Source organism: Balaenoptera musculus, chromosome X (assembly GCF_009873245.2).
Source record: "Balaenoptera musculus isolate JJ_BM4_2016_0621 chromosome X, mBalMus1.pri.v3, whole genome shotgun sequence".
NCBI lineage: Eukaryota > Metazoa > Chordata > Mammalia > Artiodactyla > Balaenopteridae > Balaenoptera > Balaenoptera musculus.
Window position 1 is genome coordinate 43,488,605 of NC_045806.1, and position 16,418 is coordinate 43,505,022.

Genomic DNA, 16,418 nt, shown 5'->3' on the forward strand with positions numbered 1-16,418 from the left:
TGTTCTGAATAAAAGCCCAATATTAGGTACTTTTCCAGTTATGTGGATTGTCTTTTCACTTTCTTGATGGTATTGTTTGCAGCACGAAAGTTTAAAGTTTTGATGTATTCCAATTTATTGATATTTTTGTCACTTGTGCTTTTGGAGTTCTAGTGAAGTAATCATTGCCTAACCCAATGTCAGGAAGATTTATTCCTATGTTTTCTTCTAAGAATTTTGTAATTTTAATGCTTACATTTAGCTTTATAATCCATTTCAAGTTAATTTTGTTGTGTGGTGTAAGGAAGAGATCCAACTTCATTCTTTTCCATGTGGATACCCAGTTGTCCCTGCATCATCTGTTGACAGACTATTCTTTCTCCATTTTATTGTCTTGGCACCATTACTGAAAATTAAGTGACCATAAATATGAGGGTTTATTTCTGTACTCTCAATGTTATTCCATTTATTTATATGTCTAACCTTGTATATATACTGTCTTGATTACTGTAGCTCTGTAGTGAGATCTGATTTTGAAATTAAGAAGTGTGAGTCCTCCAATTATGTTATTTTTAAAGATTGTTTTGACTATTCTGGGCCCCTTGTAATTCCATATGAATTTTAGGTTTGACTTTTCCATTTATGCGAATAAACCAGCTGGGATTCTCATAAGGATTGCACTGAATCTGTGGGTCAATTGGGGAGTATTGTGATCTAAACAATATTAACTCTTCCAATCGATGAACATAGAGTGCCTTTATTTAATTTTAAAAAATTTCTTTCAAAAATGTTTTCAGTTTCAGTATAAAATTCTTATACTTTTGTTAAATGTATTCCTAAGTATTTTATTCTTTTTGATGCTACTATAAATGAAATTGTTTTCAGATTGTTCATTGCTAGTGTATAGAAACAGAAGTGATTTTATATATCAGCCTTGTGTCCTGAGACCTTGCTAAACTCATTTAGGCAGGTAGTTGTGAGCAATATGAGAAGAGCAAGAATGTGTCTGGGTTGGAAAAGAATGAATTGAGTAAATCAGGACTCGAATGATGGTTACTATGTACTGAGCCTGTTTGTGATAAGCTGGTGCTTCTCAACTTTTAATATGCACATGAATCTCCTGGGAGTCTAGTTAAAATGCAGACTATTATCATTGGGTTTCGAGTGGAGCCTGAGATTCTGCCTTTCTAACAAACAACCTCTTAGTATATAGCTGGTGGCTATCATTTATTATTTTTAAGCCACAACAGTCTTGTAAGATACATATTATTGTTTCCATTTTACAGATAAGAAAATGAACTCAGAAGTTGAGCAAATAAGCCATATTCATAGAATAAGAAGTAAGTTGCAGAATCAGGATTTGAACACAGTTCACTCCAATACCCAAGCTGGGCTCTTTCCACTCTACTGAACTGGATATCTGGAATAGGAGGAGATCAGTTGGGATATCAATAATGTATGGATGGGGGGGCAAATAAGATTTTCAGGGTCAGAGGAGCTGCCTGGAGTATATTTGGGTCTAAATCTTGAGGTTATCTTGGAAAGCTGATCAGTGACTAAGAGTAAATGTGTGAGACTGAACTATTAGGTAGAAGTCAGATGATACTAGTAGAGAGAACTCAAGATTGGAGGAGGTCTAGAAAGTGGCTCACCTCTGATCAGGATAGACTCCAGAACTGGACTCTGTATACTGCTGAGGTCTACACTTGAGATCATGCCTGTTGTTGACTCTTCCTGAATTCTCAGTTATTGTACTGGGAATAATGAATGGTGTAGCATCAATGCTATCCCTGAGTGGCCAGAATAAGGGTTTAGGGATGTGGGTAAGGCTCTGATCATACGGTTACTTATGAAGGATAAGGATAGGTGACCAAATACTTCCTTTCCAATACTTTTCAGCAGAATATTTATTAGGGAATTTCCATGACCTTAGTCAAAACACGTGAGATAATTTTTTTTTGTCCTTAGCACCTTTTATTGAAGTATGACCCTTGATGACAATCTGGCAGGCATATCAATGTCAGCCAAGAAGGGAGTGGTGGAGGACACAAATGCAGAAACAATAAGATTCAGAAAAATAATAGCTTCACATGGGATAGATGACCCCCCCAACATTTGTACAACAAACAAACACTGGTTCTTTCTCTATAGAAATTGCCCCCTGCCCCACCCCCCTCTAAAGACCTACTAATCTTCAAAGAATACAATATGCTGTTACAGAAATATTATTGGCATAGACAACTCCTTTGGCAAAGACAGAGGGAGACATCAAGCTCCAGACAGGAGGAAGTGGCCAGAAATGTGCCCAGCTTCCTCCATTTGGGGCCTGCTACTGGCAGAGCAGCACCTTTAGGGAGGCTGGGGTTAAGGCTGTGGCTCCGGTGCCCCTCGGCAGCTTTTTGGCACATGAGGTGAAATGGAAAACAGAACCTGAACCTGGCCTTGAAAGAGGCTTTTCATCTTTTCACCCTCTCCGTTCCTCAGCTTCCAGTCTCTCACTTTCTAGGGCTTTTTTTTTTCAGTGTCTCTGTCCTTTCTCTTGGCTTCCCCTTGAGCATTTACTGCTCTACCCTGGCTGAGCCTGCAGCTGGTGGGACTCAAGGAGACTCAATTACCCAAAGCCCCTTACACTGATTCCTCTCTAAATTTCAACCGCTGTGCTTACACATTACCCACTGTGGCCTGTACGAGGAAATCCCTTGCCCTGCCTTCCAAACTGCTACTCCCTGGCAGGCCTTGGTGGAGGGCTGAGCACAGGAAATGAGAACAGGCAAGAGATACTGCATCTCAAGTAATACCGGTGGCTTTGCAGCGCTATCACTCATGATGGGCCTGCCACGTCAGCATTGTGGGGCATCTGTGCCTGTCTGGTCATTCACCTTTGCCGAGCTTCACTGCTCAATATAGTATTAAGTGCTTTGGAAACTGTCCCTCCGTGTGAAAATGAGCATTCTTGTACTCTGATCCCAACTTTAAAATAATTGGAGGTGGGATAAGGAACACAAATAACAAAGTCAATAGTACTTTTAGTCTGATAAGCTTAAGATACAATCATTCTAATGCTGACTAGAAAAGCCCAGAGCATGGTCATGGTGTCCAGGTAAGTGGCTACTTTTTTCCCTGGGCTATATTCCCAAAAAGCTGTTCTGGCAAAAAAAAAAAAAAATACATTAGAATGATGGGCTACATTGGCCTCATCCTCCCCAATACAGGACATCTCCGCCTGCTCACTGTTTAAGAGCCTGTTTACAAAAAAAAAAAAAAAAAAAAAATGATGGCAACCACAGCCTCTATTCAAAGCATTCCCCCATCTCGTGCAACCTTGGCTTAGGTAAACCTAGCCCTTTATAAGCCATCAGCCTTCCTGAATAGAGCAGAATCCTCCACTTGATGGGAGAATGGCAGGTTGACATTTTAACAGTGGTTCTGACAGCAGCAGTGTACTAAGAGCATACTCAGGGCACCCCTCCCCACAGGACACCCTGCTGGCCAAGATTCTTCCATTGTTTCCAAATACAATGAAGAGGAAACGGAAGCTAGCAACCAGTATTTGTAGCAGCAGCAAAGTTCCTTGGCAAATTCTTTGGTTGAATGAGGCACCCCTGCTGCTACAGTTAACCTCCAAGGACCCTGAGGAACTGAGCAGTAACTAGAAGCGATGCCAATGCCGGGTTGGCTGCACAGGGCTGTGCAATACCAAGCATGGGCCCCAGTTAGCAAGGAACAGAAGACTGAGCTGGGTAACAGGGCAGCATTTGGCCACAACTCCCTTCCTGCCATCACCCACCTGAGGGCTTTTCCAGGATAGAAACTGGCTACCGGTGGCCACAGCAGCAGCATTCATTATTTGTGTGCCTAAGATCCCGGCTGGATTATAACTTGCTCTGGGGGGCTGGCCCTGGCTGGAGCTTCCAGCTACCATGAATTTCGGTTCCTCGAGCCAGGCCACAGGATAAGAAAACAATTAGATAGAGGAGCTCTTCCTGAGCTCACCTCTACGCCTTCCTTAGCTTGGAAATGGTAGAGAAATGGGTGAACCTTTGTCCCTTTCAGATTTCTTTGGTTTCAAGAAAAAATAAGAAGCAGTTGAAGCCTGTTGGGGAACTCTAAGCTCATGGTCATCCAGACTTCAAGGGAAGTATATGGCCAGGCCACAGTGGGGAAACTCTGAGTTTGAAGTGAGAACTCCTTCCTTAGACACTTGTTAGCTATGGTGGGAAGAATTCAAGGCCTTGGCACTTGCTTACCTAGCCATGGTGAATTCAGGCTGATCTGCAGACAATGCTTTCCTTCTGGGCTAACTTTTCCCTCTCCAACTCCCCTCTTCTTACCTTATTAGTTAAAAAAGAAAAAAAAAACCATCAAGACATAAAAATAAATAAAATCAAAAGGCCATTTAAAATATAACAACAACCCCCTCCCCCCAATAATAAAACATGTATCCAGAAGTCAGCTTTAGTAGAGCTATTCATGGCCCATAGTGTGAAGCCCTTAGGGTAGGCACCTGTAACTCCCAGCAGTGAGAAGGCAAGATGAAACGGGAAGTGGTAGGCCAAAGTCTTAGGACAGGAGGAGGGCCACACTAGCTGGGGCTGAAGATAGGCCTCCTCCCCCTCAACTAGATAATGGGGAAGGCAGGGGTAGAGCCAGTTTGTTTAAGCATAGCTCCTTCTAGCAGGGTATCAGGCGATTCCCAACCTTTGCTCACATTCTGTTAAATGTCATTGCTCCTTCTGTGCTTCCTACTGCAAAGCTGGGGTGAGGCCCTGAAGCTGGTGGTAGGTGAATGCCCTCAAGACAGCCAGATCTCTGTGGGAAATGGCTGGGCCACGAGCCCTGGGGAAGAGTGGAGCTGCACAGGCAACTTCTCTCTGAGAGAGACTTCAAAGGCTGATGATGGTGTGGGTGGGTGGCTGAGTACATGATGTTCCTGGTGTCCTAGTACAAAGAATAATGAAGGCACTTTGTTGGTCCTGTGTGTGGTGAATGCTTGGCCGTGCAAACTGTGGGAAGGAAAGTGTGGTTGTATGATCACACTTTGCTGCAGCTCCTGCTTCTTGCTTCTACTCCCTTGGGTAGAAGCTTGGGGCCTCCCCAGGTCCTCTTAGCTGGTTGGGAACACTGCTAGGTTAAGGGGCAGTGAGAGACGTCCAGGGTAGAGAATATGGAACAAACTGCTAACTAACTAACTGTTATCTACTTGCTAACAAAGTGCTAACAAGGATTGAAAGCGCTTCCCATTATGGCGGGGCAGGGATGGTGTAGGCAGTCTGCTGGTGGAGTTAGAAATTACTGGGCCCCAGGAGTAGGCTCTCCCTGAGACATTTGAGTTGCTCTTCCCCGAGCTTGATCTTCTCTTCCAGCTCTCGCTGTTCAATGATGAGAGCAGATTTCATCTTCACAAAGTGCTGGTAATCTTGGAGCTGGTCCTGAGGCAGATAGCGGGAGACCATACCAAACACCAGCTTCTCCCGGCGCTCCATGTGCTCCTTCAGCTCCTTGGCATCTGCCAACTGCCCTGTCAGCTGCTGCTTCTTCTCTATCAGCACCAACTGGGGAAGCAGAAGACCAATAAGGGCTATATCCCAATGACCAGTCATCTGCCCGACCCAGTGCTCCACCAGTGATGCTCCCGCAAAGCCACTAGCCCCTCTGCTCAGTGATCAGTCCTACATTTCTTGCCCTGAAGTCCACCTTCATGCAAAAGCCTTTCTTTCCTGTAGCAAGGGGAGGATAAACATGACAGCAATTCTGGATGGGGGATGAGCAATCACCTCTTTCTATCGCTAAACTGTTGTTAATCTGTGGACCACCACTGGGATTGGGGTGGGGGAAGGCTCTGACAAAGCCAGCTCGTCCACCTTCCATCTGGTAAAAAAAACCATCGCTGTGACGATGCTTCCAAAACAGTGTGTGTCTCTGTGTGAGTGTGTGTGTGTGTGTGTGTGTGTGTGTGTATCCATGTGTGTATGCACAAGCATATGTGCCTTTCACTGTGGGTTCAAATTTGTATCCAAGAACCACTTGGATAGAAAAAGGTAATGCCATTTGGGTTCAGGAATTACGCAGAGCGTCCCAACCTATGAAATTGACAGACTCCCAATCTCAACTACTTGCTACTATTACTACTACTACTACTGGCAGCTAGCAATGATTTAGTGTTTATCTTGTTCCAGGCTCTGTTTTAAGTCATTAACATGGATTATCCAATTTAAGTTTCACAACCCCATGAGGTAGGTAGTGTGTTTACCCTATTTTTGAAGGGATGGAGACAGAGCGAGGTTAAGTGAATTGCCCACAATCACACAGTTACTTAGTGGTAAAGCCAGAATTTCCACTTAAAAGCCAGTGCCCACACTATTCACACTATGCTCTGCTGCCTCCAGACTAGCCAAACTTGAAAGAGGGATCCCTGGGAAGAAGCAGATGGCACTTCCCTCCATCCACACCCCGGAGACCTCAACCCTACCTTCTCCTGGTTGGCCTCTGAATCGATGCTGTTGAGAGCATTTTCCACACGGGCCAGTCGACCAGAGAGTGACAGCAACAGGTTGACTACTTTGTCCAGGTCCCCAATAAACAAACGGTATTTTTCAAACTCATTGGATTTGCAGACGGCTTTTAGGTTGGTCTCCACCTCCTCCCCAAGGGCAGAATTGGCAGTGATGTCCTCCAGCAATCCTCGCTGGGCCTCCTGCAGGACAGAAAGTTTTCTGCCAATGCTTTCGATGAGCTGAATCTAGGAGAAATAAACAGGAGAAGCAAAGGGTGAGAATGGGGACTGACAGAAACGGATCTGTGCCTGGAACCTCTGTTTTGAGATCTAAATAACCGAAGGCGGGCTCTACGCTAGTCACTGGAAACAAAGGAAACCTGAGCAAGTCGTGAGCAATTCCAGTTTTCTGGACAGGCACCTTCTTTCCCATCTCTTCAGATATGCTAGGAATCTCTGTCACCACCAAACTTCTTGGCATTAGATGAGTGGTACCCATTGGCTAGTTCTCGTTTGCCAAATGTAACTTACTAAATACCTGCTGAGGCTATTTAATAAACAGGAATGCTTGTGAGAGCATAGGTAAGAAAAGCACTGCCATTGAGTGTTTGCCTATTACTTCATTCATTCTCCTTCAATCCATTTCAGTACCTCTGATGTTGATGACACTGTGCTAGATCTTCCCCCACTCAGCTTGGCTTTTGAGGCCTTTTGGATAAAAGTGTGAGTCCTGGAGTCACAATGACTAGGTTTGACTGCTAGCTCTGCCACTTCCTAGCTGTGTGACCTTAGGTGAATTTCTTTATGGAGTTTTACTTTCTTTATCTGCAGAATGGGGTAACTGCAGTACCTACTTCACTGAATTGTAATAAGGGTTCAGTGAGATAATGCATGCCAAGGGTTTAGCACAGACTAAGTGCTCAATAAAAGCAGCTGCTATGATTATGATTCAGTCTGGCCTCACCCTACCATTCTAATCTCACTCCTCAGAACCTCTGAGGATTAGCCCCTCATGCTGTGTTCACAACCCTCATTCTTATATTCCTGATCTGCTTATGCAGTTCTGCCAGCTCTTTATCTCTTCCTTCACTTTGGCTATTCCCATTCTTTCTTCAGAGCCCAGCTTTGCCCCTACCCTCCCTGCTGGAAGCCCCTGCCCCCATAACTCCTCTCTCAATGATCTTTTTCCTTTCTAAACTCTCCAGTCTTTTAGAATGAGAACCCTTGAGTGTAATTTGAGGTTGTTCACTTTCTGTTTCCTGTGTGTGCATCTGATCCCTCTCCTACCACTGATTGTGAGTTTCTCAAGGGAAGGACTGCTTGTGTCTCCTGATTTGTCTCCCCTATAGGTGTAGCCAGTTGTGGGACTGCACTCACAGGAAGGTAGTGTGGTAGAGTGCAGTTTTAGAGTCAGAGATGCCTGGATTCCAATTCCACCTCCTCCAAACTGTGTGACCTTGGGCAAGATACCCAATCCCACTGAGACTTCTGTTTCCTCATCTGTAAATTGGAGAAGTGCCCCCCCACCAACCCTCCATTGTTGTGAGGGTTAGATGAGATCATAGAAGTACTTAGTATTGTGCCTGGCACATTAAGTGCTCAATATATGTATATTGATGCTGTTACTACTACTACTACTACTACTACTATTACTACTACTACCACCACCACCACCACCACCACCACCTGGCACTCTGAGCTAATGGATACCTGTCTAGCTGCAAGGTCCTGACAAGAATAGACCTGTCCCAGGTTGCTCCCTGCCTTTGCAGTCAGTATTGCATTATGGTCAATGGCATGGACTCTAGTGCCAGACTACCTGGGTTTGAACCCCGGCTCTGCCACAAAGTAATGGTGTAAACCTGAGCAAGTTACTCAACCTCTCTGTGCCTCAATTTCACCATCTAAAAGATGGGGTAACAATATTACTTACCTCATAGTGTTGTTATGAGAATGAAATGAGTTAATACATACTACATGCTTAGAATAGTGTCTTCTATATAGGAAGTATGCTTCAGTGTTTTATTACTATTCCTGCTCAGGCACTCTGGGAGCATAAGCTTGTAGTTATGTAGAGTATGTTCTTTTCTCGCCCTTTATTTAGAGATGTCCGAGGTGACAAAGGACAAGAGAGCCTGCTCTGGGTCTGGGCCAGGTGTCATAATTCAGAACTGGTCAAAAGTCAGGAGCTCACCATGATCTTAGTGTAAAGTGTAATAGGTTTACATTTAGGGAAATTTCCAAAACCCACTGGAAATTAAGGATCAATGATATGAACGAGGCAACACAATTAGATGCCAAGAAGCTCCAAGTTATATCCGCACCCTCTGCTTTCCCAAACAAAACTCAGTGCCAGGGACAAGGGAGGGCTGGGGGCCAAATGATCAACTTGGAAAGTCACCTACCTACCCCCAGCTCTTAGGTCCCATAGATCTGGAAGGAAGAAAGTGGACAGAGCCCTTTGTTTCTCAGCACTTGGGCTTTATAACCTGGACTTCAACTCTGGGGAAAGGGTAGTGGATAGAGCTGTAGAGTCATCACAGACCCAGCTAGAGCTGAGTGGCTTTTCTGGGATATTACAAATTGGTGACCTTCCTCACCTATTTTCCTCAGAGACAAAAACTGTCTTAGCCCACCCACAATCACTTCAAGTCACTATCTGCTGTTCTGTGCTTTGCCATTTCTGATCATGTCTCTCTTCTCCTCATCAGACATTTATTAGGTTTGCTCCTAATAAAAAAATCCTGAGTGAGCCAGGAGCAGCCCTGTCATACTTAGGAAACATGGAATCCAAGGAAGCAGGCACCTGGATCAATAAAACTTTGATGCCACCATGCTTCCTATTCTTTCCCTGACATTTTGCTTCAGATTGGAAAGTGGTGGGGGTCTCTTGCAAATGGCCTTGAGCTTTTGTACAGGTCATGTCCTGAATAAGAAATATGGGCAGAAGAGCAATTTGCATTGAGTTCAGATGTCTACAAAGTGGTAAATTGGGCCTTTGAGGTTGCCATGGAAACCCTATTTGCTTATGAAATAAAAGGGGTAAGTGCAGGGAGGGCAAAGTGATTCCAGGAATTTGATTAGAAACCCAGGCTAGTGGTACTTAGAGGAAGAAAGGGGAGGCTTCAGAACAACATCATCTCCATTTATCTATTTTAGTACTTTTAAGAGATGATTGACTATCCTTGCAAATAAATATTAAAGTTGACTGGCCTATAATTTTTCCTTTTCTTTCTTGGCCAGTCTGCTCTCTCTTTGAAAGTTACACAGAATAAAATCAATGGCTGCCATTGGTTAGAGCTCACTGGCAAAAACTCTGATGTGCCTTGGGTAGCGAGTTACTTACAAGGCTGGCTTATTTCAGAGTAGAGAGTCAGACAGTCTTGACTTTGAGTCCTGGATCAACACTTAGTCTGTAACCCTGGGCAATCTGGTCCTCTCAACTGGTAAAAAGAAGACAGTAATGTCTATCTTATAGAGTTGGTTTTAGGATCTGAGAGACACTGTGATGATGATGATGATTACTATACTATTATTTCTATTATTGACTGGATCAAAGAGAGACTGGAGTTGCATTTGTGAGAAACCCAGACAGGCTATTTGATTTCCATATTGAAAATACAGGAATGTACCAAGATATTCTGGAGAGTGTAGAGGGCAGGTCAACCTCCAGACACACTCAAGCTAAATGCAGTAAATCTCTAAGGCATGCCAAAAACTTCACCTTTTTTTGAGCCAGTTCGTGGTCAATTTCCTCCTCTCCCAGGCCCATCTCTGCCATCTCGGGTTGGTCTTTCAACTTGTTCAGCAGCTCTGCTTTGGCCACAGAAATATTGTAATAAGCTGAATAAGAGGTAGGGATCCCTGGGGCACCCTGAGGAGGTGAGAAGTGCTGAAACTCTTGTCTGTGGAAACAAAAAATGACCATTTGAGCACCTCTGTTGACAGCCTGCTGACCTTTCTGCTTCTTAATTTCCCCATTTATAAAATGGGACCCTGCTTCACCAAGGAGTTATAAAATAAGGAAATAATGGACGGGGAGGCACTGTTCAAACATAAACAGGCCATGTGAAGGCTCTCTAGAAACCAAGTCAAGGCCAACTTTAAGAACTTAGAAGGCTATTTCTACATCCCTGACTTCCACAGTTGGGGGGACTTCTTTAGAGATCAATGGGTTTGGTCATTAACACCCCAATAAAATCCAAAAAAACTAGCAGCCCCTAAAGTTCCAGGCTTCTGATCATCAATGATTCCCCTTGGTTCAGGGTTCCAGTATATGGATCCCGCGGGAGGGGTTAGGTGGTAGGGACATGTCTGAGACCTTAGCTATTTGTCCTCTAAGACTGTTGGGCTCCATCCTACCCATCCTGGATGCCAGCCCGACCTGGCTCTATCTAGTCTGCTTGCTTACAAAGGCACCCCATGGCTTTCCTGGACACGCTCATCATTTCGCCTTTCCTGGTGGTGCCACTCCTGCTTGAAATAACCCCTCCACTGCATCTCTCCCACAGCAAAGAGGTCACCCATGACCTCAGCAGTGGTCACCGTGTTGGAGGCTGAGTTTAGCACCCCTGCCAGAGAGACCTGTCACGGCCCACCACGTCTCTCATGAACTCTTCTGAGATTGCCTGAGGTGGGGCAGGCCTTTGGCCTGAGAAGGGATAACATCTCTCAACTTCTGGCATATCCCCAATGGTCCCAGCCTCCTCCATGGTTGCAGAATGAAATGGGGGGAAATGGAACCAGTGGTGCCCAGGGGCTTGACCAGTGTAACAGCAGACCCTGTTGTCTTGGGTTCACTGAAGCCTGCGGGGTTGAGGTGCTGCTTCTCGGAGCCCCAGCCCATGAAAGAGAACTGCTCCTCAGGAAAGAAGTAGCTCTGGCTCCATGCTGGCTTAGGTTTGGACTCTTCTGCCATCAAAGCTTCTGGTCTAATGTGAGGAAAGAAATGAAATGCTTCAATGTTAGGGTTCAGTGATGGAGGGGCAAATAATTCCGCCTATGGTTTATGTAAGGGGGAGACCCACCCCCACTATGTTCTTGTTGCCTCCCAGCCATCCCTACCCTCCACCTGTCTGTGTCACTGCCCCTTCACTAACCTCTAGCTGTTTGAAAGGAAAAATAGGAGAAACTCATTAGTCATTTTTGCAGCTATTTGCAGCTCTAAGATAAAGGTCAAAAATAATGGGTAAAAGGCTCCACAGCTATTTACTGATTCATGCTATGCTGTCTCCTAATTCATCACACAAAAGAAATTTGGGCATGCCAATATCGCTCATCCTAGGTATTCATTTTACATGGAGGTTTTTAAGCTGATAGCACTGATAAAAGAGCACTACTAGCTAACATTCACATAGTGCTTACTATGCCCAGGAGCTGTCCTAAGATATGTGTGTGTGTGTGTGTGTGTGTGTGTGTGTGTGTGTGTAAATATAGACATAAAATGTAATGCTCATGACAACCATTTTATGGATAAGGAACATGAGGCACTGAGAGGTAAAGTGACTTTCCCGGGATCACGACAGTAAATGGTAGACCTGTGATTTAGACCTAGGTGACCTAACTCCAGAATCTGTGCTTTTCGCCACTATACTATACTGCCAAAGGGTCAACTTGACATCACATAAAACCCTGCGTGTAAGGAATTTTCTGGCTGGACTGTATCTATGTTAGCAGAGAAGAGAGAACATTCTGGAGGAAATATAAATGTATGAATTTAGGGAATTCCTACCTATAAGAAAAATATTTAGGGGCATGTGTGCGAGTTGAAAGAAAGTACTGAAAGAAAGCACAGAATTTTTTTTTTAAAAAAGGATGTGGCTATCTGTCAATTATATCTCAATAAAACTGGAGAAAAATTTTGAAAAAGGATGTGCTAATTAGAGACTCAGTTCCCTAGCAGACATGGCCCTGTACTATATTATAGTGTATCACATCAGGCACTGTGTTCTAGGGCTCCTTTCCTCATACTCTCCATTAATAGGGCAGAGGTTATAGGAGATCCATGAGAACATAATTTGACCTTGATAATGAACTTTGTTGCAAAAATAAGATTCCTTCTCCAGAGCACTGAGAGAAAATGCATAGAGTCCATAAAGCAAACTATACCTATAACTGAATCAGAGTTATCAGATTTAACCAATGCTCAATAATTTCACTCACCTGCTTCTACATGTATCCTGACATTTTGTACCTAAAGAGTATGTGGGTTACAGAGAGACTCTAGTTTAACGTGGCTGAAATTAGGATGTCTTTTTTGTTTTTTGCATTTTAGATTCAAAATATTACACATCTACTTGCCCTTAACACTACTTTCCCTTACAAAACCTTAAAGGCACTTCCTGCTGGGTAGAACCCTGTGCTCTCTGAGGGTCTGGAATAGGATCTTCTTGAGGAGCCCAGAGATCCTGGGGTGATGTAGTTGGCACAGTGAGCCAGACTATCTGGGTTCTGGCTACCTGTGATCTTCTGCAACTTAATTTATATCCCTGTGCCTCACTTTTCTCATCTAAAAACTGTAGGAAACTAATGGTATCTATTTCATAGGCTTGTTGTAAAGATTAAATCAGTCAATACACAGATGTGCTTAGAACAGTACTTGGCACATAGTAAAGAGGCAAAAAATATTAGCTATGTCGGGAATGATGTTTTTCCTTAAATCTCCATCACTCAAAGAAGCATCTATAATTGATTTTTTGCAGCCACAAGCCAGGCTTGTGTGCAAACAAATGTTTCCCCTTGCATCCCATAGTCATTAAGAAAAAAAAAAAATCTGTGGAACAAGTTACAAGATCTCTAGTAATACCAATTTCCTTCTCTCTGGACAAGGTGCCAAGATGAATGGAGGTACATAAAGAAGGAAGGACTAGGAGGCTGAAAGGGGTAAGCCTGGGGCCTGTAACTACTACCTCTGGTACACATTGCCTTCTAGGGGGCAGGAGGTCTAAGTAAAGGCCTGGCTACTGCAGGAACCAGATCTCCCTGAGAGAGGCTGCCTAGGATGGCAAAAGAAGCATGGATTTTGGAGTAAGATGTGGCTTTGAGTCTTTTCTGTGTAATTCTGAGTTAGGTAGTCCCTTATTTTACTCAGCTTTAGTTTCCGCATCTGTCAAATGGGGATAATAATGGCCCATAGGGCCGTTGGGAGAATTCAATGAAATAATAGATATAAAATGACTAGCAGTGTCTGACACATATCAAATGCTTAATACGTGATCATTCATTCATTTATTCATTCTTTCTTCAGAAATAGTAAGTGCCTACTATGTGCTAGGTTGCCTTCCCTTCTCTCTGCTGTGATAGGTAACAATCCACAGTCACTTTCCACAAATGTTTTCTAATTACAATAAGAATACTCCCCAGCTAGATGGGCAGCTTGAGAAGCAGCCACTAGGGATCTGACAAGAAATTCTCATAGTGTCTGGGAGCCAGGCCCTATAAGTGCTGTGCCTGTGGCACCTTAGGCTGGAAAACTTGTCAACTAGCTCCAGATAGCCAAGTAATGGATTTGTCCGTCAGTAAAAGACACAATAACAAGGTACTTCTAATAGCAACAAGTCTCAGACAAGTTCCTTCTGTAAAGGTATTTAAAGAAAGCACTGGAAGGATAGACACCTGCCCCTCATCCCCATCCCCAGCAGAGAGTGGGTGGAGCTCTCTACAGGAGGATTGGCAGAGCCGAAAGCCAAAGCTCTTTTGTTTTGGAGCAAAGAGGACAACCACACATTGTGGGGCACGCCAATGAGCATTGGCACAGTGAAGGGAACAGTTCTGTGGCCAGAGTACACTCCTTCTTCGGCCTCTCTGCCCAGACAGCTGACCCTGTCAACTACCACTTTTGGTACTACCATTTGCCCACTGAAGCAAATGCAAAGAGGCAGAGGAAACAAGGGTGGGGGTGATGGAGAAAGTGGAAGATGAAAAGAATGCCTTTGGCTGTTGCAAGGAATGGTCAGGGCATAAAGCATCCAACCCCAGGAACACCTTTGATGCTGGGGGTGGGGGAAGAGTTTAGAAGCTCAGACAGATCCTAGAGCAGAGGCAGGTCAGGTTGTGAGCTGGCCTCTTGTTCTAGAGAGCAAGCAGCAGAAAAGGCAGAAAAGGACCTGAGTCAGGCTTCTGGAAAAGGCCACAAGGCAATAAGGGTTTAATGCCTTATTGCTCAGGGGCCAGAAACTGATGCATACCTTAAAGACAAACTAGAAAAAAATAAATATAGTACCTTGATAGTGATATTTAGGGATAAGAACATCAATGACATTTACTGAGTACCTACTATGTGCTAAATATGGGGCTATGTCTTTTACGTGGGTTATCCTCATATTCACAACAACCATGTATCATCATGCCCATTTTCCAGGTGAGAAAACTGAGGCTGGAAATAGTTTAATTGACCAGCCCAAGGTCACGCAGCTGGCAAATGGTGAAGGTGGAATTCAAACTCACGCTGCCACCTCTTCAGGGACCTAACATCTTTCATAAGCACTTACTTGGGGGAATCAGTGGTCTCCTGCTCTGATGTTCTCCAAAGCCCACCAATGCCATAATAGCAAGGGGGCAGAGCCTTCTCAGCTTGAGATCCCAAATGGCCCCTTACTGGAGGCAGGAAATCGCTGGAATGGAGAGCAAAAGACTCTTGCTCTGCTGGAAGGCTTTGTGAGCTCTGCCTTGAAGCCTCCAGGTGGCCAAAGCCCAGCGGTTGGGGCTGCTCCAGGACCTCCTCAGGATTGAGGGCACTGGAACCAGTGGTTTCTGAACTGAAATACTGGGGTGGCAACTCTTCCTCCTCCCCCTCCTCCTCCTCCTCCACCCCCTCTTCCTCTTCTTCCTCTTCCTCCTCCTCTTCCTCCTCCTCTTGCTGCTGCTTTTGCTGCTTCTGCTGCTGTTGCTGCTGCTGCTGGGCTGCACGAAAGAGCCTGTACTTCTCCCAGTTGGGAGGAGGAGGGCGAGGAGGAGGAAAGGCCTTCTTCCTGGCACCCAGAGGATCTGGCTGGATCTCATCAACTTTGGTAAAGAGCTCCTTCCTATGCTGCCCCCAGGCCCGGGAGCTCTGAGGATCCAAGCTGATGTGGCTCTCTGAGAAGGCCCGGCTGCGCAGTGGGCGGGGCATGGAGGCTAGGGAGCTCTCCTCTTCATAAACGGAGGTTTCCTCTGGTTTTTTTGAGGAGTGCTTGAAGTCTCCAAGGAGGTCAAGAGAAGAGATTGCTCGGTAGCTTGACAAGTCCAGTGCTGGGTTCTCAAAGCAAGGATGGAAGGGGGTTGCCCATGAAAAGCTAGCCTTGGAATGAGCCATTTCCCTGCAAAACAGCAGATAAAGGTTGTATAAAGCAAGCACGTTGCAGATGGTCCCATAATTTTGGATAACATCATTTACATAAAATTTAAAATGGCCACAAAACAATATAATATCGGTAGTAAGTGTAGTAATAATAATATATGATATATAATATTGATAGCTAACACTTACTGAGTGCATACTAAGTGCCAGACACTGTTTTAAGTGCTTTCCATGTCTTAACTTATTTAATGCTCACAATAACCCTAGGAAGTAGCTATTATTATTGTCCTGATTTTATAGCTGGGGAAACTGAGGCATGGGCAGGTTAAGTCATTGCTCAGGGTCATAAAGCTGGTAAGTGGCAGAGCTAGGATTTGAACATGGAGAGTCTAGCTCCAAAGTCTGGATATACACACCACCCCACTCAGATTGAATGTGCTGTGTTCTGGGGCTTGCAAGTGTGGTTATCTTGCTACATCTGTTGTTTTTGTTTTGTTTTTAATTATGAAACATTTCAAATGTTTAAAAACATACAGAGATTGTTATAATAAATATTCATGTTCCCACCTACTGCCCACAATTAGCACATTTTAATACTTTACCATCTATGCTTCATGAATTTCTAAAATAATAATATCCTTTGTTTCACTCCCCACTTCTATTCCCCTG

The 16,418-nt window shown here is 44.3% G+C and overlaps 1 protein-coding gene across 6 annotated transcripts in view; it reads right to left on the bottom strand.

Annotated features, from left to right (window-relative positions):
* Positions 1 to 2,488: 2,488 nt before the first annotated feature.
* Positions 2,489 to 16,418, bottom strand: part of SHROOM4 (shroom family member 4) — a 202,785-nt gene continuing 188,855 nt past the window's right edge. For 4 of the 6 annotated variants that reach the window (XM_036840334.1, XM_036840337.1, XM_036840338.1 and 1 more), the window contains 5 exons: positions 14,962 to 15,768; positions 11,254 to 11,403; positions 10,197 to 10,377; positions 6,449 to 6,718; positions 2,489 to 5,531 (listed from right to left, as the gene is read on the bottom strand). In XM_036840334.1, coding sequence (XP_036696229.1) covers positions 5,262 to 5,531; positions 6,449 to 6,718; positions 10,197 to 10,377; positions 11,254 to 11,403; positions 14,962 to 15,768 — 1,678 coding nt within the window. In that variant the 3' untranslated portion in view covers positions 2,489 to 5,261. The remainder of the gene's footprint in view (positions 5,532 to 6,448; positions 6,719 to 10,196; positions 10,378 to 11,253; positions 11,404 to 14,961; positions 15,769 to 16,418) is intronic. The other 2 variants (XM_036840335.1, XM_036840340.1) reach the window with 2 other exon arrangements.